Source organism: Cervus canadensis, chromosome 3 (genome assembly GCF_019320065.1).
Source record: "Cervus canadensis isolate Bull #8, Minnesota chromosome 3, ASM1932006v1, whole genome shotgun sequence".
Taxonomy (NCBI): Eukaryota; Metazoa; Chordata; class Mammalia; order Artiodactyla; family Cervidae; genus Cervus; species Cervus canadensis.
The window spans coordinates 21,364,819-21,391,723 of record NC_057388.1 but is presented as its reverse complement, the minus strand read 5'-3'; the positions used below and the strand labels follow the sequence as shown (position 1 = coordinate 21,391,723).

At 39.1% G+C, this 26,905-nt stretch overlaps 1 protein-coding gene across 4 annotated transcripts in view; it reads left to right on the top strand.

The window, feature by feature from the left end:
• DGKB (diacylglycerol kinase beta) overlaps nucleotides 1-26,905 on the top strand; it is an 808,737-nt gene that overhangs the window by 181,491 nt on the left and 600,341 nt on the right. For all 4 annotated transcript variants that reach the window (XM_043462754.1, XM_043462753.1, XM_043462752.1 and 1 more), the window contains 2 exons: nucleotides 2,018-2,171; nucleotides 18,895-19,035. In XM_043462754.1, coding sequence (XP_043318689.1) covers nucleotides 2,018-2,171; nucleotides 18,895-19,035 — 295 coding nt within the window. The remainder of the gene's footprint in view (nucleotides 1-2,017; nucleotides 2,172-18,894; nucleotides 19,036-26,905) is intronic.

The window sequence follows — 26,905 nt, the reverse complement described above, 5'->3', positions numbered from 1 at the left end:
CTTCCTGAAAGTATCTCAGCTGATTGATGCTGTTCTTTATATATTCATGGATTTTAGTTTTGTGGTTCAGTCTGCTTGTAGACTGCAGTCCATGGGTCACAAAGAGTCGGACACAACTGAGAGACTGAACTGAACTACTAGGAGAATTTGTAATATTCTGTGGTGGAGATGATTCATTGAACATGGAAAAAATGAAGTCTTTTTACCACCACTAATATATAACCAACTGTGTGTGTGTGTATATATATATATATTGGAGAAGGAAATGGCAACCCACTCCAGTGTTGTTGCCTGGAGAATCGCATGAGCCAAGAAGGCTGGCAGGCTATAGTCCATGGGATTGCGTGAGTCAGACACGACTTAGCAACTAAACCACCACCGCCATATATATATATATATATATATATATATATACATATATACACACATACACACACATATATATGTATAAATATTTGAAGTGCCCTACTGAGAATGAATAAGCAAAACAAGACTTAATTAAAAATGTCAGATTAAGTTGCAGGCGGGATCTTGGAACCATTAATAAACATAATGTTTTTTTTATATTGGCTTGAGATAATATTAGGTACAAAAGCATACATAGTATATATAGTTAAATGTTATATGATCTAATCTGCAAAAATTTACTTTCTCATATTGATATCCTTATACATCTTATTCTATTTTAGGTCTATTCAAAATAGTACAGTGATAAAATTGGTCATTCTCTGCCACCGTATCCCAATATTTTTATGTAAGACAAAATAAGCTTTTTGTATCCGAAATTTGCAGTTTATGGAATTAAGTTTGTTCTCTTCTGCCAGGAGTTTGAAAAAAATTGGGAGCATTAATCTGCCAAGTTTTGTTTTTGCCTTATTTTTAGTTTCATCTCCATTATATTGAACTAATTGGTAAGGAAAAAATAAATGTATCTTTCAAGGGCTTCCTATGAGCCTACAGCACTTGCAGTCCTTTGATCTGGACAGATGTGGCTGCATTTCAGTTTCTTCTCTGTAGGTCTCCTAGTCCCTTCAAATGGCCTAGTAGATAGTATCCAACACAACTCCAGGGGCCTTCTCTTCCATGAAGTCTACATCTATTTCCCAGGCAACGTTTATGCACTAGTGTCCCTGCAGTGACAAGGAGAGTTGGCCAAGCCCAATCAACACCGTTGTCCTGTCTTGGCCCTAAAGTACCTGCACCCTTGTTCTCAGTTTCCCAGGCAGGAGTCAGATCTCAGCCCACTGTTCTCATCTGCTTGGAGAAAGCAAGCTCTCTCAGTAGCTCCTGTGAAATTCTCCCATGAACTTGAGACTAGAAGGTAGCTCCCATCACCATTTCCCCAAGTGGACGCGGAGATTCTCAGTGTAGCAATGGTTCTTTGCATGCAAATGTCAGCTCTTTTATAGCTCTGCGCTGAGTAAGAGTGGGCAAAGATCTTGCAGTAGATTTCTTTGACAATTGCCTAGGAAGATTTAGAATTTCACTTTAGGATTTTATATCCATTGGTCTTGGTGTTAAGGTAAAACTTTCATGTTCACCACTTTCTCCAGTGGTTGAACACAGTATTTATTATCAGGGACAAAGAAAGGAGACAAGGGGGGTAACTTTCTGTATTCGTGCTGTGTTCTTGATTCTACGTCAGCACCTTCACATAGTTGTCTGATTTAATCATCATAACTCTGTGGAATTGTGAATATTCTCCCCAATTTACAGAGGAGGGAATTAACTTTCAAAGAGTAAAGTTTTTAAGGCCACACAGACACTGTGGAAATAGGGATGCCTGACTAGAAAGCTCCTGTTTTTCTTACTCCGTTGCTGCAGGTAAGACATCTAAATCTAATCACCACTGTCAAGTGTAGGCCTGCCTGGTTTATTTCTCAGAGAGTTGCCTTCCTTTTGTAGACTTGGATGTAAGAATGTTTGAGATCATTTCTCCTGCTCATGCTCTTGAACATTGCAAACAATCTTAACATTGACTGAGTCTTAAAATATATATTAAAATTTTTTTTTTCAGACAATAGATTTTGAAGGTTTCAAGCTGTTTATGAAGACATTCCTGGAAGCCGAGCTTCCTGATGATTTCACAACACACCTTTTCATGTCATTTAGCAACAAATTTCCTCATTCTAGTCCAATGGTAAAAAGTAAGCCTGCTCTCCTCTCAAGTGGTAAGTCTAAGTATTTACTAAAAATGTATATAATGCAAAAACCTCAAAGGGAAATGTCAGTATAAGTTCTCTATAAGATGAGATGATTTGCTTAGAAATTACCTTTCTTGCAGGATTTATCTTTTCATACTAAGATTGTGCAACTAAACATTAGAGAGAATATACTTTATCATTATTCATTACTTGTCATTACAATGTCTTAGAAGTCTATGTTTAGGTAATAATTTGAAGAGATACTTCCATAAAATTTAAGAAAGTGCTGTTTTAAATGACTGGAATATATATAATATCATATATCATATGCCATGTATCATGTATCAGTAGTCACAAGGCAGTTATGTCTAGAAAGCATAGTATTTAATATCACTTGTTCAAATTACCAGTATTCTTTCACATTTGTAGATTTGTAAGCTCAGAGTATTAATTTTTCCTCTTAGATACTTAATTCAATTTTGTCACCATAGAGATGGTTAGTTCTCTTACTAGGTGTAGGTTTTAATGCATCACTACCTGTCACTGATTGTGTCACTCTCCACACAGTCAGGAAAACAGAAATCTCACTATATTACTTTAGGGAAGATGAAACAGGAAACTGGTAAAACAGTGTTGGAGAGTTTGAAAAGCAAAGATGAACACTGAGGCATGCGGAGGTACAACCATGGGAGGCTTATGCCTCCCCCAGCTTGGAGTCATCAAAACCCGGAAGCTAGGAAGGAGGACCTCTTAGAGCCGGAAGGCAGAGTGTGAAGGCGGGGGATTTTGCCTGGCAGGTGGTGATCGTCAGACTCCTGTGCAGAGGAGCCTTCCTGACAGCCTCTGGTAGCTCAGGGACTCAGGGAGGAGCCCACAGCCCTGGACGTCAGACCTCTTTTAGCATCCCCACCATGGCTCTGCAGGACTGAATGGCGGGCTGTAAGCTGCAGACTAGAGGCCAGTTGCTGCTGGAACCAGGTTCTGTGAGAGCGAGATGCTGGAGAGATCTAAGAGGAAGTGCAGGTAGAATGGCAGGAACCAAGCCCTTCTCTCTCCTCCCTTCTCTGGTCTCTCTCATGCCCTCTCTGAACCCAGCCAGTTTCCATCAGTCAGTGGAGAAATGTAATCAGCAGTATGTCTCAAACTCTGATCTAGGATTCTTTTAGGCTCCTGAAAAATCCTTGAAGACCCCCAAATGGTTTTGTTTATATGTGTGATATTTATTTCTATTTATCATATTAAAGATGACACAGACTCTGTGACCCCATGGATTGCAGCACGCCAGGCTTCCCTGACTTTCACCATCTCCTGAAGATTGCTCAAACTCATGTCCATTGCAACGGTGATGCCATCCAACCATTTCATCATCTATTGTACCCTTCTCTTCCTGCCTTCAATGTTTCCCAGCATCAGGGTTTATCCCCAGCGAGTCAGTTCTTTGCATCAGGAGGCTAAAGTACTGGAGTTTCAGTTTCAGCATCAGTCCTTCCAATGAATATGTAGAACTGATTTCCTTTAGGATTGACTGGTTTGACCTCCTTGCAGTCCAAGGGACTCTCAAGAGTCTTCTCCAATGCCACAGTTCAAAAGCATCAATTCTTTGGTGCTCAGCCTTCTTTATGGTCCACCTCTCACATCCATACATGACTACTGGAAAAACTATAGCTTTGACTAGATGGACCTTTGTTGGCAAAGTAATGTCGCTGCTTTTAACATGCTGTCTAGGTTTGTCATAACTTTTCTTCAAAGGAGCAAGCGTGTTTTAATTTCATGGCTACAGTCATCTTCTAAGTGATTTTGTAGCCAAAAAAATAGTCTTTCGCTGTTTTCACTGCTTCCCCATTGATTTGCCATGAAGTGATGGGACCAGAGGCCATGATCTCGGTTTTTTTAATGTTGAGTTTTAAGCTAGCTTTTTCACCCTCATCTTTCACTTTCATCAAGAGGTTCTTTAATTCCTCTTTGCTTTATGCCATAAGGGCAGTGTCATCTGCATATCTGAGGTTATTGATATTTCTCCCAGCAATCTTGATTCCAGCTTGTGCTTCATCCAGCCTGGCATTTTTCATGATGTACTCTGCATATAAGTTAAATAAGCAGGGTGATAATATACAGCCTTGATATCCCCAATTTGGAATCAGTCTGTTGTTCCATGTCTGGTTCTAACTGTTGCTTCTCAACCTGCATACAGGTTTCTCAGAAGGCAGGTAAGGTCATCTGGTATTCCATCTCTTCAAGAATTTTCTACAGTTTGTTGTGATCCACACAGTCAAAGGCTTTAGCATACTCAATGATGCAGAAGTAGATGTTTTTCTGGAATTCTCTCGCTTTTTCTATGGTCCAATGGATGCTGGCAATTTGATCTCTGGTTCCTCTGCCTTTTCTAAGTCTAGCTTGAACATCTGGAAGTTCTCAGTTGATGTACTGCTGAAGCCTAGCTTGAAGAATTTTGAGCATTACTTTGCTGGCAAAGTGAGATGAGTGCAATTGTGTAGTAGTTTGACATTCTTTGGCATTGACTTTCTTTGGAATTGGAATGAAAACTGACCTTTTCTAGTCCTGTGGCCACTGCTGAGTTTTCCAAATTTGCTGTCATATTGTATGCAGCACTAAATCATGTTTTAGGATTTGAAATAGCTCAGCTGGAATTCCATCACCTCTACTTGCTTTGTTTGTAGTGATGCTTCCTAAGGCATACTTTACTTTGCATTTCAGGATGTCTGGCTCTAGGTGAGTGATCACACCATCTTGGTTATCAGGGTCATTAAGATCTCTTTTGTATAGTTCTTCTGTATATTCTTGCCAACTCTTCTTAATATCTTCTGCTTCTTTTAGGTCCATATCATTTGTCCTTTATTGTGCCCATTTTTGCATGAAATATTCCCTTGGATAAACCCCTTAGATGTTGACAAAAATATCATCTTTATGAAAAATGATTATTTTCAAGCTAAATAATGAGAAGGTGAACATTATATTACATTGTTACAAATGACTAACGCCCAGCTACATAAACAACAGCTGAGTAACCACATTTGCTTCTGTGTTGACATCATATGTCATGTAACCCCCTGAAAATTCCACTGTACCCTCATAAGAAAATGAGAGTGAAAAAAACAAATGATAGTTCAGAATCCACACTTATACCATTTTGACCTTACACATCCCCTGAGAGAGATTCATGTACCTGTGGGAGCCATAGGTCGAGAGACTTCCTGCCCCAGCATCACAATGTAGAATATCAAAGTGTGGGTAAAGAAGTGAGGGGATTTTTACTAGCTAGCACTCTAATAAATAAAAAGTTTAAAACATGTAATTAAGAAATAGGTGATTGAGTCATAAACCAAAATTAGGCAATCTGATGACGAGGTCACACTCTTAAGTCTTATACTGTACTCCTTCCCTTTCTGTTAAAGAAGTCACATATTTTTCCTTGGGTAATTATGTTGTTCCCTGCTTTTTAAAACAGATGGATGCCTTTCATATGCAACATTTTGATCCCTTCAGAATATTAAACAATTAATATGCTTATAGCCTTTACCCATCAAATATTTTAGTTCCTCAAATAATTCCCCATATCTCATGAATTGAGAGGACTCCCCACACTCACTGGCTCTCTGAGTGAAATTCATTTAGTTTATTCTAATGTATGGTTTCAGCTTACCAGTGTTCTGTGCTGAATATTTTTAAATGGTACAGATTCTTACTTGGATCTAGAGATTAAAACTTCTGTATTCTCTGTTTCATTCTATAAATGGTTTGCACATTCAGACATAGCAAAGTTGTCCCTTATTTAAATTTACATGAGCAAACAATACTGTCTGTCCTTGGGTTTTGAAAAAGAAGCGGGAACATTTTTTGATATGTTCTCTCTCTGAGTCAACAGATTCAGACTAATTGTGTCAGACTTGGAAGAAAGAGACAAGTTGAATTATTTTGGTACTTTCATAAGAAATTCAAGCCTCAAACCCTCTTTTCTTTAGATAGCATATAGTAAGTACTACATGTAAGATGCCAAATTTACAAGGAGTAGAGATCAAATGGGGTTTCAAAATGGGGAAAAAATAAGGACTAACAGCTTGTACTTCATTTGGGATAATCACACATTCTGCAAAGACCTACTTGAAAGGAATTATAAGGTAGGCTATGTAACTCTCATACCACAAGAATAAATTAAACCATGATGCCTTTTCAAAGCATGGTCTCCAATTTTAAAACATAGGTACATAGTATCCTTGGTAGCACTCTTTCTCATCCTATGTACTTTTCAGGATTACCTTTGATAGTCTTTTTTTTTTTCTGAGAAATAAAGAACACTGGACAGTAATAAAATTTTCAAGACCTGGGGTAACCTTGACTCCGAAACCATATATATATATACATATATATATATATATATATATGTATAATTCCTTGAGACTTAAAATAACCTAAGTTATCTACATAAGATATATTCATGTTTGAAAAAAAATCACAAATTATTATTGAATAATCTGGTGCTATAATCTGCTTTGTTGATCACTCTGAGTTCATCTGTTTCATCACCACATTACCATCAGGAATATGATAGCCATTCTTGATTATATATAGACTGGATAATAAGGGCTTCTTAACAAGAAGACATACATTTTAAAAGGAAAAACTATTATTCTTGTTAATGAACAATGATCATGTATTTGACAAAAGTAACATATTTAGTTTTTATAGAATAAAATATTTTAAGATAAACATAAATAGGTATAAATGTGAGTGTGTAGGTGGTTGTGTTTGTTGAATGCCTAATGATCCATCTGGCATTTCATGTAGCAGATGATATGTTGTTTTGGAACATTTTGTTGCCGTTAAGTGCTTATCACCTATTTCGGTATATGATGATTAATTCTATTGTTCCCATGTTGGACTCTTAGTTTTTGGATGTATCTCCCATGTACCATCTTTCCACCTTTCCCATAACCTCTTCTGCTTCACTGTAAATGCCAAATCCTTAATCCCAAATCTCTACTAGTCCGATGACCCATTACTCATTTTACACTCTCTAGAATCTATCACTTGAACTATTACCTTTACAAAATGGTTTTCTCTTTTGGAATCCTTTTTTTTTTTTCCTGCAAGAGGCTCACAAACCCTCAGTCATGGATCACTATTATGATCCCGTATTTCAGTCCTTACGATTTGAACACAGCATAACCAGGGAGAAATCTCATAAATACACAGATTTTTGCCACTATAAATTCCTAACACCAGGTATGTTTTTTCTTTTGATTTTTGCTTGGCATATAATTGCTTTACAAGGCTGTGTTGGTTTCTGCTATACAACAGCATGAATCAGTCATCAGTATACGTGTATCCCTTTCTTCCGAGCCCCCCTCCGGTCTCCATCCCTCCCTCCCTCAGGTCCTCACAGAGCACAGAGCTGAGTTACCTGCACTGTACCACAGCTTCCTGCTGCTGCTGCTGCTAAGTCGCTTCAGTTGCGTCCGACTCTGCGACCCCATAGACGGCAGCCCACCAGGCTCCCCCGTCCATGGGATTCTCCAGGCAAGAGTACTCGAGTGGGTTGCCATTGCCTTCTCCACAGCTCCCTGCTAGCTATCTATTTTACTCATAGTGGCTGAACACCCAGAGGCTTCCCTGGTTGCTCAGTGGTAAAGAATCTGCCTGCCAGTGCAAGAGATGCTTGTTCAATCCCTGGTTGGGGAAGATCCCTGGAGAAGAAATGGCACCTCACTCCAGTATTCTTGCCTGGGAAATGCCATGGACAAGGGAGCCTGGTGGGCTACAGTCCATTGGGTCTCAAAGATGATGGATACAGCTTAGGGACTAAAGAGCAACAGGCTAACACTCAGTATTAACATGGTCTTAACACCTCTTCAGCTTTAAAAAAAAAAATTCTGAAAAGTATTTATTCTTGTTCCCGTCTCCTAGATCATTAGATTAAACTTTCAAAACCTCCTTTAGCTTTATTTGTATCTTTCCCCTCCCTCTCAACAGATGACATTTCTTATTCACATCACACACACACACACACAACAGGCGTTGTCTAACATAAAATGCCTCAATTATTTCTCACACAATCCAAAACTCTTTATTATCCTTTTGGGGAATATATATTACTGTATTCAAGATGGAGCCCTTCGTCTGAGTGTTCCATAAGGAATCAAACTAATTGTATCTGAAAGTCAAATAATTATATTCTACCCAAATCTGCTATACCTATCTTCTTTCTTGGTGAATGGAACCTGAATATTTATCAATTTCCCTACCCGAAAATCTTGGACTCTCCCTACCCTTCACTGCTTTTCTCCTCATGTTTAATTAATTGAAAAGTGCTCTCTGTTACTCATTGTAACTTCTCAAACGTTCTGCCAGCGTCATTTGATTCATCACTGTGTCATAGACTTTTAGTTTGCATGACTCCCAGCCAGGCCCTACCCTTCTCTGTGCAAAATGGTTTTTCTAACACAGTAGCGTGATAATATTATTTTGGGGTTCTGGCTTTCATTGTCACCTGGTGGAATGTTTTTTAAACCTTTATTTTCCAAGTAAACATAAATCCTAGTTATTTCAAGTCAATTAAAGCAAAGTTCCTTTGCTTTGGGGATGGTACAGGAGAGGTCTGAGTACAGGGAAGTCCTAATCTTTCTGCCTCCGTCCTACCCCCTCATCTCCCCCTTCCCCAGGCTGGATATACCCCCTTCCGAAGTGCCCTTGCTGAGCCTCCAGGGCCTGGGCAGGACAGTTAAGAAGGTGACAGAGTCTGAGTTTCATAGCATTAAGTCCATGCCATGGGCTTCCCTTGTGGATCGGCTGATAAAGAATCCGCCTGCAATGCAGGAGACCTGGGTTCAATCCCTGGGTTCGGAAGATCCCCTGGAGAAGGGAAAGGCTACCCACTCCAGTATTCTGACCTGGAGAATTTCATGGATTGTATAGTCCATGGGGTCGCAAATAGTTGGACACAACAGACTGACTTTCACTTCACTTCACTTCAAGCCATGAAGCTTGCAGGAGGTTTCCCAGATGCCACTAGTGGTAAAGAACCCATCTGCCAGTGCAGGAGACCTAAGAGATACATGTTCTATCCCTGGGTTGAGAAGATCCCCTGGAGGAGGGCATGGCAAGGCACTCCAGTATTCTTGACTGGAGAATCCCATGGACAGAGGAGCCTGTTGGGCTACAGTCCATGGAGTTGCAAAGAGTTGGGCATGAATGAGTGAGCACACATGCATGCACGCACATGCAGCTTGCATAGTCTGCCTCCAGCCCTCATTCTCTGTCTCCTTGCCCCATGCACCCAGATCCTTTTCATGTCCAACTGTTAGCTTTGACTTAACACGTGCTTTGCTTACTCAGGACTCTGAACTTTTCTGCATGATGTTTCCTCTGCCCTTATTTCAAAGCATACCCAGTTTCTTCATGTCTCAGACAGTGCTTCATTCTAATTCAAAAGGGTATGCTGTGCTCCATATTAGGGATGCAGTGATGGGAGAGATGGGGTCCCTAGAGAATGCAGCTGGGAAGCACCCTGGGCACCCTTGTAAAAGTCCCACCATCTGCTGCTTGCAGGATAGCTGGCGTATCCCTGCCCATATCCAGCTCCCACCTGTGACTGTTGTCGCACATGCGTTCCTAGAATTAACTCATTTCAGCTAAATTTTATTTCTTTTTGTGTAAGGTAGCAATTCACAGTAGATATTTGTAGCATTTGTAATGTTCCTTTCTCTAAGAATAGAGCAATTAGAAGAGGAGGTTGTATGGTTTATTAGATGCTTCAAACACTCATTCCATGTATTCCTGTGGGCTCCCAGGGTCCAAAATATCAACTTTATAACAGTAAATGTTATTAGCCATCAGTTCAGTTCAGTCGCTCAGTGGTGTCCGACTTTTTGTGACCCTATGGACTGCAGCACGCCAGGCCTCCCTGTCCATCACCAACTCCTGGAATTTACTCAGACTCATGCCTATTAAGTCAGTGATGCCATCCAACCATCTCATCCTCTGTCATCCCCTTCTTCTCCTGCCTTCAATCTTTCCCAGCATCAGGGTCTTTTCAAATGAGTCAGCTCTTCGCATCAGATGGCCAAAGTATTGGAGTTTCAGCTTCAGCATCAGTCCCTCCAATGAACACCCAGGACTGATCTCCTTTAGGATGGACTGGTTGGATCTCCTTGCAGTCCAAGGGACTCTCAAGAGTCTTCTCTAACACCACAGTTCAAAAGCATCAATTCATTGGCGCTCAGCTTTCTTTATAGTCCAACTCTCACATCCATACATGACTACTGGGAAAACCTTAGCTTTGACCAGATGGACCTTTGTCAGCAAAGCAATGTCTCTGCTTTTTAATATGCTCTCTAGGTTGGTCATAACTTCTTTTCCAAGGAGTAAGTGTCTTTTAATTTTTGGCTGTGGTAACCATCTGCAGTGATTTTGGAGCCCCCAAAAATAAATAGATGGCCCCATCTATTTGCCATAAAGTGATGGGACCTGTGGCTTATTAGCCACATATTGTATAAGATGTAGGTGGTTATTTCTTATTAGTTGTTTTATAGGGTACAAAGAGAACATTTTCCTAGCATCCTTTAAATCAGATCATGCAGTGAATTGACCAGTTGTGCCATTTAATTATTCATTTTACCATTTATTAATTCATGCATACATTCATTTTTAAAAACACATTTTGTGTCAGGAATTCCATAAGAAAACAGAGGATCCTTTAGAGTTAGGGAGAGAAACAGGCAGTTAGGTGATCAATTATCTAACAGGAAAGTAAGTGCTGCACCTTATTTATCAGGAATGTCTGAGATTTGAGCCATAAATTAAACATATCCAGGTTAGCTAGAGGTAGGGGTAGGTATGGATGGGAGTGGATTGGGAGTTCCAGGAATAGGAAGCAACCTATACATTTCTCTTTAAATATGAAAATCATGTCCCATCACAGTACAGAGCATGAATTTAAGACGGTCAATATGTATTTATTCAAAAATATGTATTGATCACTTACAATGTGCCAGATACTGTTAAAATTACTAGGAGTACATCAGTGACCAAAATAGAACTAACCCTCCCATAGTCACTTACATTCTAGTGGGGAAAGAAAGACTAATGAAAAAGTAAAAAAAAAAAACTTATATCAGGTTGGATGGTAATGAGTGCTTCTGGCAATAATGAATGAGAGACTGTGGGCAGAGACTGAGGATGAATGAAAGTCCTAGGTTTCTCATGGTTGATTGAAACTGGGCTGAGGGTCAGAAGGAGGTAATTTTTGATGGTGCCAGAGTGGATAGTAGTCATGACTTTGAAAGTATTGGGCTCAGCCTGGAGATAGGGTTGCGGGGGTGATTCTGGCAGGGTGAGAGTCCTGATGGCCTTTGGAGCGGGCAGGAAGGTAGGCTTTTTGGGCACCCTGAGAGATCTAGGCTGGGCCTTGACTCATTTAGACTGGGGCAGATGACACGACCAGAGCGCAGATGAGTTGGGTAGCCAGGATCCCGTGGTGGAGAGGGTTGTCCGTCATGCTGTGTTTTGAGTTTTATCCAGAAGAAAGTGGAGAGCCATACAAAGGATGAAAGGCAGAAAAGAACCACTATCAGGTGCGTGGAGGCTATCATGAAGGCAGATGAGGTTGACAGTACAAAAAAGATTGAGAATAATGAAACCATTTCTGACCAACGCCAAGGTGCTTTTAATCTTGGGTGCCCTCTCATTGTCTGTTTGATGTGGCCGCGGTTAGTGGGTTTGTGCTGTGATGCTCCATTATCAATACTGGTATTTCGCTCTGTTCATATTGTCTGCATAACCAAAGAGTCATACCACAAGGGCTTGTTTTAGACAGAAAAGGTAAAGCAAATCCTTTTTGTTCATAAGGAGGTTAATCAACTTAAGAACAGAAAATTGTATAGTGAAAACGAGGTACTTAAACTTTGGGAAAATGTTCCTTCGCCAAATGACCTTGCTGAATGGTCTTGCCAGAAGACGCACTTTGTTAATCGTGCTGAGAAGAAAGTATTACTCTTATCAGGACTGTCTTAAGGATATTCAGTGTATGTGTGTGTTTGTGTGTGTTGACTGTAAAGTAGTTTTATAGGTCTTTTGTGTCTCATAAGCTGTTCAGTTTCCACCATGCAAACAGAGGCAGGGCAGTTGCCCCCAAACACAAGCTGAACACAGTACACGGCTGATGTAACTATGAGATGGGTAGATTCTCGGCACACAGTAGGCCATTTTAAATATATTTGTGCATTTATTAATGTAGATATACTTTATTGATAATAATGATTACAGTCTGTGCAGTTTATGTGCCTACTTAACAAATGCTTTAGAAATAAAGATAAAAGAATTTTTATCCATTGGCCAACTAGCATTTATATATCAACCATTACATTTTTCATACCTCTATAGTACCAAATTCAGACTTCTAATTAGTATTATTAATAGTAGTAATGCTTACGTTATTTTACTCCAATAAATCTTTGATCCTGAAACCCTATAAGGGCAATATAGTATTTATTAGTTTACAGAGCCTCAGATCAATCATGGGTATCATTTACTTTGTGATGTGTTCTAAAAATATTTAGTAGCAAGCTAGAAAATATGCCATGATATTGGGTATTTGCTTTTACTCCGCTAGAACAGAAGCCCTATGAAAATAGGATTTTCATCTGCTTTATTCAATATTTGATCTCCAGTGCCTAGAACCTAGTTTCCCATGAATAACACTAAAGGTCTTTAATATTTATTTAGGTTTGGGACTTGCTTGGTGGCTCAGCAGTAAAGAATCCACCTACCAATGCAAGAGGCAGTTTTGATCCCTGCATTGGGAAGATCCCCTGAAGAAGGAAATGGCAACCCACTCTAGTATTCTTGCCTGGGAAACCCAGAGAGCTTGGCGGGCTACAGTCCATGGGGTTGCAAAAGAGTCAAACGTGACTTAGTGACTAGATAACAACAGCATGCTTATAAAGGATATGCTACTTGTATACCCATGAAAAACCACAGTTAAACGAAAAGAAAAATCATTCATAATCCATTTCCCTATGAGAAAATGCAGGTAAAGATTTGGTAAATATGTATTTTTATGTGTGCATGTTTATACATGCAAGCCAGTGTATACAGTCTTCTTACGAACATGTATTAAGTGGATGGCCCAAGGACAGATCTGAATGGAAAGTGAACATTTAAGAGCTCTCAGCCATGGCTGGGATTTCTAATTTCCTTCCAGAAGTTTATGAAATAATCAATGTAGGTACTCTCGAGAGTCTTGAAAAGCAGAGTCTTAAAAGGCCATTTATTGAGAGGCAGGAGACAGATTTCACTGATTTGGTTTTTGCTCTCTAGCGCCACAGAAGTACACTTAAAGCTTGAAATAATCCTGCGTCGGGTTGCCTTTTAAATTGTGGGTGCACAGCTGGTCTTTGTTTTCTTGAATGCAAAATGGAAATAATGCCTGTCTTCCTGGGTCCTGTGAGACTCAAAAATGTAATTTACATTAACAATGCCAGCTATTACTATTATTCACAAACAGGTCATTTTTCTGTGTTTCAGTTTGCAAATACAGAATAAAGACCAAATTCAATGTGTTTTTTTTTCCCCCTTACAATATCACACATCCAGAAAGAGTATAGTAAAATTTAAAGAGTATTATTAGGGACTTCTCTGGGTGGTACAGTGGATAAGAATCTGCCTGGCAATGCAGGGACCCTGGGTTCGATTCCTGGTCCAGGAGGATCCCATATGCCATGGAGTGACTAAACCCATGGGCCCCAAATACTGACCCAGTGCTCCAGAGCTGAGAGCCGCAACTGCTGAAGCCTTGTGGGCCCTAGAGCCGACGCTTAGCCAAGAGAGAAGCGCCGCGTGAGAAGCCTGTACACCGTAACTAGAGAGGAGCCCCCACTCACCTCAACTAGAGAAAAACCTGCATGCAGCAATGAAGACCCAGCGCAGCCAGATTAGTTAATTATTTCATTCAAAATAAAAAGTACCATTGAGATTTCGTTTTAATGTGACAAATATAGGAATTTTGGTAACATGGCTTTTCACATGTGGTGGTCTAATTCCCTCACTTAGAGTATATTTAAGGAACTGAGATGAATTCAGCCAACTCTCAATATGCTGCCTGTGGACACACAGTGTGTTGCCTGCATTATGGTTGCCACTAGCTCAAGGTAGCATTGAAATCTAAATTTAACAAGCAATTAAAACAGTTCAGTTCTTTATTCAAATACCAGCCACATCTCACGCTCTAAACCACTGTGTGTGGCTAATAGCACTGTATTAAACAAGGCAATGGTTAGAACATTTCTATCATTGCAGAATATTATACTGGTCAGGACTGATAGAAAAGTCTTATTTTTACTGCTTTTTGAAAAGAGCCCAAAGTTTGAAATTAGATGTGCTTGCATGCTTAGTCGCTGAGTCGTGTCCAACTCTTTGTGACCCCAGAGATTGTAGCCCACCAGGCCCCTCTGTCCGTGGGATTTCTCGGGCAGAAAAATTTTGCAGGCAGATTTTTGTGGCAAAATCCAGAGCGGATGGCCATTTCCTCCTGCAGGTGATCTTCCTGACTCAGGGACTGAACTCGCGTCTCCTGTGTCTTCTGCATTGCCCGGAAGATTCTTTACCACTGAGCCGCCTGAGAAGCCTCAATATGTGACAAATTGCTTGAGAAGCCTGACAAATTTCTGCAAATTGAACCAGTATAAAAACTGGAAAAAACAAACTACCAGAGTGTTTTCTTGCGTGATAACTTTAGAATTTTAATTTGTATTATTAGTTTTGAATATTTCATTTTAATAGAAGAAGGGAAATCATGGAGATAACACTACCGTTTTCATTATCTGGAGTGCTAGTGTTTGAAAATAAAATAAACTGGAGCAGAGACGGTAATTGAACATGTACCAAAACTGATTTGCTAATAATTGAACCTTGAGACTGGAATTAAATGTATCTGTTAAAACAGAACCTTTAAAGTCATTGTTTCAAGAAATGGAGTATCCATATCAGAATACAATGAAAATAAGGTGTTTGAAGAATTTGTTAGTTATAAACAATATCCAATGTGACTAGTGCTAATTATTTTTGTACTTAAAACTTTGCAGAGAATGTTTATATATATGTGTGTATGTATACACATATATAAAATCATCATAAAAGCAGAAAAATGCCATCAGAGTACAATTTAATTATTCCCAGTAAAACCAATAGACTCTAATTACCGTGCCTATTTTTCACTTTATTTTGTACTTTGTTGTACCTTGTAATATGTATTATATGTGTATAGCTATATATGGGTCTGTGGACATAAATGACATGTGTGTAGGTGTATACACTTCACTTTTGTGGGGAAATATTTAAAGAAGCATAACCCTGGGCAAGTCAGAGAATGTGCGAATTTGGGTGTCAATCACATGATCTTCAGAACTAAATATTGGCCACTTGAGGCAAAACAAACACACATTGCTTTTATACCTAGCTTCACGTATAGTTCCAATTGTGAAGAGGGAGTTTCACCAGTGATTGGATAGGTTAGAGTAGGCTTTATTAAAGGGAAGTAGACTTTTGAGCCTCTTCTTCAGAGGCTATTACTGCTAAAGAGAAGTGTAGATTTCCATTTACCATCTCACTTCATTGAGATGCTCTAGGCAGGAAACCAGGCTTTCTGTGTTCATTTTCCATTTGCACGGTCTCCTGTATTTTCTGTATAACCCTTAGCACAAACTGCTTAAAAGGAAAAACACTTTAATTCAGGGAAGTGAACTTTCTGAGAGATGAGTAAGTACTGGGAAAGACCTACCACCAAATTTAGGGACAGGAAAAAAATTTTTACAGGGTAGAGTACAGATGTAAAAATAACCTCTGTGAAGACAGATTGAGGCCCTATGACCTGTTTTCAAAATATTAAATGAAAAAATAAACATTTCGTCACATAAGGAAAAGTGGGCTGATCTAAGGGAGAGGGTTGGGGCAAGAACTATCCCAAGCTTCTTTAATGCAATACCTTAAGATTTAGTAGTCCAGCTCTCTGTATTTTTTTGTTGTTGTTGTAAAGTAATTGTGAAAAAGGCCTTTGACATTTTATTTGTTTTCTCCGATGCACCCTATAAATCTTTGCAAAAAGTATACATTTTACCTCTCAAATTTAGCTGAAATTGGGCTTAAGGAAAATTGGGTTAGTTCTTCATTGTGTGTTGTCATATATGCCCATAATTTCTTTTTTTAATAACTTTTAAATTCTTTTAAATGTGAAATTATGATGCAATTCAAGGCATCATAAAACTTTTAGTTTACAACATATCATGAATTGCAAATGGCAAATAGTCATTTTGTCAAGCAGAAACAATCTTAGTAGAGTAACATCTTTCTTGACCAAAAGTAGTATTAAATTTCAATTACACATTTATGTTCATGTTCAGTAAGTACATGACATACAAGAAAGGCAAGCAGAAAACTATGATAGTCATATTCTCCAAATTTTTGTGTTCAGTATTATGAAAACTGATACTGAGATACCATAACCTTTGTTTTATAAATACAGATGGTCATAAATGAAAATATGTAAGTAAAAATGGATACATTTTGGCTTTCTTGCAGATGAATGTGACAACACACGCTTTTTATTCTTTCTTGTTTTGTGGTGAGTTGTAGTGTAAAAGAGTTAAATGTAACTGATTAAAGCATTTCAGTGCCATAAAGGGGGAGCATGGAAGAGAGGATTAGCTCATCATGCAGGATGAGTTAGGTCATAGTTTATCCAACCGTAATTCAAGTGCTGTGTTCTCCAAGTCTGGAAGTTATGGCCATGTGAAGGATCAGTGCCAAAATGTCTTTCATCATAGACTGAAACTGCTTATTCCTGCAGCTGGTGAGGCTTTAGATGGTTAGTTAGAAGTAGTCAGATATTTTCTTTTTAAAGCTCAGGATTGTCTTCTATTCTCTGCCCTTGGTTAATAAAAGTGACCATATTACTTTGTATTAGATATACAGTGACACTTTTGTCAAGGGGGGAAATCAATTTATAATGTATGTATTTGTGTATATGTCTGTGTGTGTGTGTGTGTGTATCTTTTTCAATAATGGTAAACAGAAGTAGCATTAAGGTGAAGCATAGAGGTATATTTGAAATAAGGCTTTGGTGAAAATGAAAGATATAAAGCACTGTTTTACAAACTGTGGGTTGTGGCCCATAATGAATTCAACTTAAGGGGCCTTTGACAAAAGAATTTTAAGAATGAAATAGAAGAGAATAGGTTAACATAGGAAAGAAAATATTGGCACATTTAGGAAACCTACTAGTATGTGTGTGTGTATTTGTGCTGGATTAAGATATAAATTGTTTTTCTTACTTTTTCTTCCTATTGGCCTTGAACAAAAATAGTCTGTAGTCTGTAAGCTATTAGTGTAGACTAAAGAGGACAAATTTGCTAGTTATGAAACTCTGGCAATTCATTTCACTAAGGTTGTTTCTCATCTGTAAAATGGTAATAATGTAGTCTCCTTCACAGGGTTAGTGGGAGAGTTAAGTAAGATGATGCTACATGTTCAAGTGCCCAGCATGGTTCCTGCTGCATATCATACACTCAGTAAATGACACATTTTCTTAGTAGTAACCTTGTGACTACTAAACTAACTTCTGACTTTTCATAAAGCATGAAGTTGTATTCCTGGATACCTTGAAATGGCTGAAGGAAATGACAGGTATTTTATCAAAGTTACACCTGGAAGGAAATAAACTAGAGCAAGAGATGTTGTTAGGTTGAGGTGTGCTGGTGAATGACAGATGAATGACAGGCTTTTAGACAGAATTTGGCTAAGGTTATTCCTTCCATTCCAGTAACTCCTGGTTGATTAGGAACCTTGGAGCCATTCACCCCATTAGCCATCTCACCCTCATACTTTTCATATGACCAAACAGACCTCAAAGGATAATCGAGGTATACCTTCTCAGATGCATATGGTCTTGTTTCAGAGGCTTCTCTCATAAGATGGAACTATTTATTGTGAAAAGGTTTCAGCTTAATTATCATCATCCACAAAATCTGCAGTCATCAGCTCTTATGAATAGGCATTCAAGTTCACTACCCTTGTCTTGGAATAGGCACAATGAATAGGTGTCAGAAATAAAGTATGGACCGTTTTTAAACTACAATTGTGTAGTCTTACCTCGCTAATGGAATCTGTCATGTTTATCCAGATTTTTTGTATGTTCTTTTTCTCTCTTACCCATGGGAAGATTCCTGGATGGCAAAAAGGATGTGTTTTGCATGATTGGACATAAATACATGTTTTTATGTATGAATGATACCTGGTTGTCAGTATATAAATCATATTGTGACAGATTCACATTTCCTCAGTTGTTTTTTTTTTCTTTTTAATGAAAGACCATTTTTCAGTCTTCCCAAATGATTTACAGCTGCCACTACCTAAAGTGGAGAAAGGTGGAGTAGGGAAGTAGTTCTTCATGCTTTGGATTCTGTCCACCAACCAACCCTGGGCAACAGAATTCTGACCCTCATACCCTCCAGTGAGTCTGCAGAGCAGCCCCAGTGTCCCTGAATGCCAAAGATCTCTCCATTACTTTAAAGAGTCATGGAATGTCTGTCTAGTACCAGAGGTTTGGGTTATTTGATGCCTAAGAAATATACGGTTCTTTATATGATCTATGCATTCTCTCTCCATTTCCTTTTTTTTTTGTTTGTTTGTTTGAGAGCACTGTGAATTTCTTTAAGTATGTAAAGACAAATGTTCTTTTTTCCAGGTCTGAAAATGAATAAAAGTGCCATCACCCCTCCTCGTACTTCTCCAGCAAACACGTGTTCCCCGGAAGTGATCCATCTGAAGGACATAGTCTGTTACCTGTCTCTCCTGGAAAGAGGAAGACCTGAGGATAAGCTGGAGTGTATGTGCGCCTTCACTATATTTACTTATCGTGACTGGGGTGGGGGAAGGGGCTAGATATTGACAAACGTAAAATTGTTTCTACTATGGTTGCCTACATTCTACATTAAATGAAGTGACCTTGGTTATTAATAATAAAAAATCCTCCAACGGAAAATCAGACAGTTAAAAGATATTAAGAATCTATCAATTTTAGGTTATTATTGATCAAGGTCCATTTATTACTGAGTATTTCTTGAGTATGTTTATCAATTGACCTATTTTTTAATTTGCTCAGTTTGTTAACCAGGTTATGTCGAAAAGTATCTTTGTGTTCTTTTGAAAAAACGCTTACTTCTAATATATAAAAGATCTTTTCATTAGTCAGAAAGAGGGTTCAGTTCATTATATACAGTCAACCTGAGCCTTTCTCTTTGGAAATCTTCCTTGAAACCTTCTGCACTAAGTTTCTTTGCCAGGAACAAATAATATCTTAAATGCCAAATATGAGAGTTTCATTTCTAGAAACTGACTCTGAATATTATAATTAAAGAATAGCTATTTTCCTTCTAGCATGTAGCAGGCATTTCTGATAGAGAATTTCAATCTAGTTGAAAGGAAATACGATCTCTTTAATAAAATACAGTTACTGAGCTCTCTCTGGTGGCCGACTGTACTCATTGCAAGGCAGGAAAATACTTTTTTTAAACCTTTTCTGTAAGCCCAATCATTTAATAATCTATTCTGTCGGTAAAGTCCTTGCTACATAGAGAGCTGGTGGTTTGTTCAGTAATCTGATTAGCCTGGTTATATTAGATAGCATTAAAATGAATTAAACATTCTTGCTACTGGAATGATAGTAAAGACAATGAATCCTAAATTTGATATTTCTAAATCAAATATAGAATATTATGACAGTTCAGAATTATGTTTAGGTAGCATGCTTGGTTAAATTTAATGATAACTTTTTTATAATATTTCTGTTACTAATAAAGAATTTAATATATGATTATTTAAGTCATACCTGCTTAGGTTATGAATAAACCATATTAACATCATTCTTTAAATACATATTTATTAGTTCTAAATGTTGAATATTTGCATTTCAAGATTTATTTGTATTCCTAAGAACCTGTAGAAATCTCTCTCATTCCAAAATAAATATTAATGTTTAGTGAATTTCTATTGAAGTAAAGGCCAGCAAGAAAGTTTTCTCAGGTGTTATCAGGACCAGGTTTGGGATGATGTTAAAACTCCAAAGACAAATATTCTATTCCAGGTCTGAGAATGAATAAAGACAACATCACTTCTCCTAACACAGTCTTTCTGTTCCAGTTTAATTATTTTTAGGTCAACTAGAAGTATTTTGTTTTTAAGGTAGAATTCCTAAGAGGTATGTTTTGGTATGTTTTAAGTTCTCTGTTTGAATCTTTGAATCCATAGTCTTTGTCCACTATTGCAAGGCAGACTGTTAACCCAGGAGTGATTCAAAAACGTGTGATGAATCAAGTCAAACCTGACCTGCCACTTACCTTTCTTCAGTGTTATCAATCCCCTTCTCTCGGTTCTTTGAGTTTTCCAGCTCTTTTTTGAGCTTATCACTTTCAGTTGCATTTTCTTTTTGTCTTAACCATATCTTTAGCTTTTCCTCATAGATAGATCTGTTAGCTCCTGACATGACTGCTGTGGTTTTCACCAGGGCTGCAAAGTAAATGCATTTCCATTTCAGAAGCACACGAAGGTACCAGCTATGCTGTGGTTTTCTTCTCTACCACCCTCAGGCTTGGAGGACCTTCACCTGGTTCTTACTCATCTGGACCTTGTGTTTCTGTCTGGTTTTTAAATGCCAGTGCTTGGCTTCTTGCTGTACCAATTAAATCAGACACCCTTTCTTTCATGTACTTCCCTAGCCATGTACTTATACATCTTCGCTTTCACAGTTGCATGTTTACAAATTCCTAACATTCATATGTTTTATTACAGATTCTGGAAAGTTTTTCAATACGTTTTTTAAAAATGTAATGGTTGTTAATTTGTGTGCCTGTGTACTTAGTCACTCAGTCGTGTCCGACTCTTTGAGACCTCACGGACTGTAGTCCCCAGGCTCCTCTGTCCATGGCATATTCCCCAGGCAATAACACTGCAGTGAATTGCCGTTTCCTTCTCCAGGGACTCTTCCCAGCCCAAGAATCGAAACAGCATCTCCTGCAGTTCTTGCACTGCAGGCGGATTCCGTATCATTGAGCCATCAAAGAAAATCCTGGGTAGTTAAATTAATACATACTTATTTACAAAATGGTTATGACTTATTAAACACAATATGTACTAGAGAGAAGAAACTAAGAAAATTAAAATTAACACAAAAGTGGATATGATGAAGCACCTGATAAAATTAACTTTTGCAGCTGAGTGTTGTTTTGGAATCTCGGTTTTCAAGTAGCTAAGTAATAAAGGAGTAGGGACACATTGCCTTAGGTCAGAGATTCTTGAACTTTATCACATGTAACAATCACCTGCAGGACTTATGAACACACTTACTGGGCCCCAACTCCAGTATATGTCATTCAACAGGCTTGGAATGGGATTTTAGAATTTTCAGGTCATGCTTATGTGGCAGGGACCACATTTTGAGAAGTACTGGTTTATGCAATTCCTTTTGTCTAATGAAAATACGTAACACACACACACACATACACAGGCACACAATTCACCTGAAACTACAATTGTTTCTTGAATTATCGGTGACAGTATTTGATATGCTTTTACCTGGATTATTACAGAAGGAAATGGCAACCCACTCCAGTATTCTTGCCTGAAGAATCCCATGGACAAAGGAGCTTGGCAGGCTACAGTCCACCGGGAGTAGTCCATGGGGAGTCCATGGAGACACAACTGGGTGACTTTCACTTCACTTGCCTGGGTTATTACGTAAATAAATGGCACTGTTTTAAATTTCTTCCCCCCACAAAACAATGTTTTATAAATCTATTCAGTGATTGCTGCCACTTCTAATCTCTTCACCTCTCTTCTCTGCCAGGCATTTACAAATTGTTTATAAGAAAGCAATTTTTTTTTTTCCATTGAAAGGAACCTAACAAACCAAAGCTCTTGAACTTTCCCCTGATTACATCATCTTCAACTTGCTTTCTGTCACTGATCCTTAACCCAATCCTAATGCCCAAATGTGGGCTTTGCAGGTACTGAGACCCCCTGATCAGTACAAGGTATTTATTCACCTGCTCCCATGCACCCTTGGAAAGTATGTGTGCATGCATGTGTGTGTGTATCCTGAAGTTGTGGAGGAATTCTATTTTTATGTCTCCTTGTTGGCACAAGTTACCAACCATCCAGACACATCAGTTCAGTTCAGTCGCTCAGTTGTGTCCGACTCTTTGCGACCCCATGAACTGCAGCACGCCAGGCCTCCCTGTCCATCACCAACTCCTGGAGTCCACCCAAACCCATGTCCATTGAGTCGGTGATGCCATCCAACCATCTCATCCTCTGCCGTCCCCTTCCTCCTGCCCCCGATCTTTCCTAACATGAGGGTCTTTTCAAATGAGTCAGCTCTTCACATCAGATGGCCAAAGTATTGGAGTTTCAGCTTCAACATCAGTCCCTCCAATGAACACCCAGGACTGATCTCCTTTAGGATGGACTGGTTGGGTCTCCTTGCCGTCCAGTGGACTCTCAAGAGTCTTCTCCAACACCACAGTTCTAAAGCATCAATTCTTTGGCACTCAGCTTTCTTTATAGTCCAGCTCTCACATCCATACATGACCACTGGAAAAACCATAGCCTTGACTAGACGGACCTTTGTTGGCAAAGTAATGTCTCTGCTTTTTAAAATGCTGTCTAGGTTGGTCATAACTTTCCTTCCAAGGAGCAAGTGTCTTTTAATTTCCTGGCTGCAGTCACCACCTGCAGTGATTTTGGAGCCCAGCAAAATAAAGTCTGTCACTGTTTTCACTGTTTCCCCATCTATCTGCCATGAAGTGATGGGACTGGATGACACATAGATGAGAACATTGTGCCAGGGCCAACTTGCCCTCTTCCCCTTAAGCCCACAGCAGTGCTTTATGGAGAGTCATTCAGTACATCCCTCTTAGCGTCTCCTTATATTCCTCAAATTCTGTGACCTCACCTCCATTTTATTTCAGCACTCACTTTTAATGCTATACCCTAAAACCTGTAGGGCTTCCCAGGTGGTGCTAGTGGTAAGGAACCCGCCTGTCAATATAGGAGACAGAAGAGACACAGGTTGGATCCGTGGGTCGGGACGATTCCCCTGGAGGAGGGCGTGGCAACCCATTCCAGTATTCTTGCCTGGAGAATCACATGGACAGAGGAAGCCTGGCGGTCTACAGTTCATAGGGTCAAAAAGGGTCAGACACGACTGAGACGAATTAGCACACATGCACAAGCCTTGTAATTTCCAAAGACTACTCTTAATTCTAAAAATTTAAATTCTGGGATTTTACTTGTACCACAGCCTGTGTTCACTTAACTTACTTTCCAACTTTTAATTTAAATATTTATAGCACAATTCTCAAGAACTTGGACCCTTCATTTCACTAGTTGAATGAATCTTAGCTTTGACCCGGACTATCTTAGTGATCTGGGCACATGTGTAAAACCTCTCAGACCTTAGTTTCCTCAGCTGTAAAACTGATATAATAATAATGTCTATCTTGTATGTTTCCTACAAGAATTAAATGAACCATTATTTGCTCACGTAAATTCCTTTACATTTATGTGAATATTAAGTTCAATAAAAATGAGAATTCTCAGCCTTTGACCACTTCCTCTTGAGCTTGCCTGCTTTCTTTGCATCTCCCACCCCATCATGTAAAGACCGATTCATCATCTGTGGGGTCAACCATTCCTTCTCACTTAGGTTCCGACAATCCAGTTTATTTGCTAATATATTAAGCTGCCAGAGATATTGTGAAATAAAAATACAATTCAATGGATGTAACTCTACTCACAAACCTCAGCTGGCCTTCAGTGCCTCTGGTGTTTCTCTAATCATTGATTTTACTCTAGTTAGAAGTTCATTTAGGTGTTTTGTTACTTCATCACCTACTACGTAATCATCATTTCACTGAGCTGTGAATTCTTATAACTTCCTCTTGTTTTACCCAAAACTTGTCAGCCTCTACGCCTGTACTTTCCTCTTTCTCTTCTGACTCAGGATGAATGTGTGCCTTTGATCATTCCCTACTGAGTAACACACAAAAGTGAGCCCTTAACTTAGCATCCATATACAAATCTAGATCCACAATTTGACCCCAACTTAATTGTCCCATCTTGCATTTGGCTTTGACTTGTATAAAAAGTCCCAGGCTCATGAATCTCCTTTTTAATCACTGGATAAACCTGGAGCTTTTTCAGCTTCATGCCCTTGCTTAAAATGTGCCTTTGCTAGATGTGTATATGTTTTCCACAGTATATTAGATCCATTCTGTGCATACGTGCTAAGTAGCTTCAGTTGTGTCTGACTCTGTGCAACTCCATGGACTGTAGCCCGCCAGGCTCCTCTGTCCATGGGATTCTCCAGGCAAGAGTACTGGAGTGGGCTGCCATGCCCTCCACCAGGGAGTCTTCCCAACCCAAGGATTGAACTTGCGTCTCTCATGTCGCCTGCATTGGCAGATGGGTTCTTTATCAGTATCGCCATCTGGTATAGTCTGCACTTAAAGTCCTGCTCACATCATGAATCGTGTTGCCATCTCTAATTGAAGTATTTCACTCTCCTTCCTTGCACCCTTATGCTGGGTATAACTTCCCATTCTTAGTACCTACCACTTGTGTCTGTGTATTTTTCAAAAGATAGATGCTCGATTAAGGATAGTTAAATGTAACTGAAGACTATGGGCGCTTGACAAGAGAAAAATAATGGAAATTATTGAAGGTATCTCAGATAACCATTATATCTACTACTGTGGGCAAGAATCCCTTAGAAGAAATGGAGTAGCCATCATAGTAAACAAAAGAGTCCTAAATGTGGTACTTGGATGCAGTCTCAAAAATGACAGAATGATCTCTGTTTGTTTCCAAGGCAAACCATTAAATATCACAGTAATCCAAGTCTATGCCCTGACCAGTAATAATGAAGAAGCTGAACATTCTATGAAGACCTAAAAGACCTTCTAGAACTAATATCCCAAAAAGATGTCCCTTTCATTTTATGGAACAGGAATGCAAAAGTAGGAAATCAAGAAATACCTGGAGGAGTAACAGGTAGATTTGGCCTTGGAGTACAAAACAATGCAGGACAAAGGCTAACAGAGTTTTGCTAAGAGAACCCACTGGTCATAGCAAACATGCTCTTCCAATGACACAGGAGAAGACTCTACATATGGACATCACCAGATGGTCAATACCAAAATCAGTTTGATTATATTCTTTGCAGCTGAAGATGGAGAAGCACTATACAGTCAGCAAATACAAGACTGGGAGTTGACTGTGGCTCAGATCATGAACTGCTTATTGCCAAATTCAGACTTAAATTGAAGAAAGTAGACTATTCAAATATGACTAAATAAAATCCCTTACAATTATACAGTGGAAGTGACAGATAGATTCAAGGCATTAAATCTGATAGAGTGCCTGAAGAACTATGGATGGAGGTTTGTGACATTGTACACGAGGCAGTGATCAAGACCATCCCCAAGAAAAAGAAATGCAAAAAGGCAAAATGGTTGTCTGAGGAGGCCTTACAAATAGTTGAGAAAGGAAGAGAATCTAAAGTCAAAGGAGAAGAGGAAAGATATACTATTTGAATGCAGAGTTCCAAAGAATAGCAAGGAGAGATAAGAAAGCCTTCCTCAGTGATCAGCGCAAAGAAATAGAGGAAAACGATAGAGTGGGAAAGGCTAGAGATCTCTTCAAGAAAATAAGAGATACCAAGGGAACATTTCATGCAAAGATGGGCACAATAAAGGACAGAAATGGTATGGACCTAACAGAGACAAAAGATATTAAGAAGAGGTGGCAAGAATATACAGAACTGTACAAAAAAGATCTTCATGACCCAGATTACCACAATAGTGTGATCACTCACCTTGGGCCAGACATCCTGGAGTCAGAAGTCTTGTGGGCCTTAGGAAGCATCACTTTGAACAAAGCTAGTGGGGGTGATAGAACTCCAGTTGAGCTATTTCAATTCCTAAAAGATGATGCTTTGAAAGTGCTGCACTCAATATGTCAGCAAATTTGGAAATCTCAGCAGTGGCCACAGGACTGGAAAAGGTCAGTTTTCATTCCAATCCCAAAGAAAGGCAATGCCAAAGAATGTTCAAACTACTGCACAGTTGTACTCATCTCACACGCTAATGAAGTAATAATCAAAATTCTCCAAGCCAGGCTTCAACAGTACATGAACCATGAAATTCCAGATGTTCAAGCTGGTTTTAGAAAAGGCAGAGGAACCAGAGATCAAATTGCCAACATCTGTTGGATCACTGAAAAAGCAAGAGAGTTCCAGAAAAACATCTACTTCTGATTTACTGACTACTCCAAAGCCTTTGACTTTGTGGATCACAACAAGCTGTGAAAAATTCTTGAAGAGATGGGAATATCAGACCACCTGACCTGCCTCTTGAGAAATCTGTATGCATGTCAAGAAGCAACAGTTAGAACAGGACATGGAACAACAGACTGGTTCCAAATCGGGAAAGGAGTGCATCAAGGCTCTATATTGTCACCCTCCTTATTTAACTTATATGCAGAGTACATCATGAGAAACCCTGGGCTTGAGGAAGCACAAGCTGGTATCAAGATTGCCTGGAGAAATATCAATAACCTCAGATATGTGGATGACACCACCCTTATGGCAGGAAGCGAAGAAATGAAGAGCCTCTTGATGAAAGTCAAAGAGGAGAGTGAAA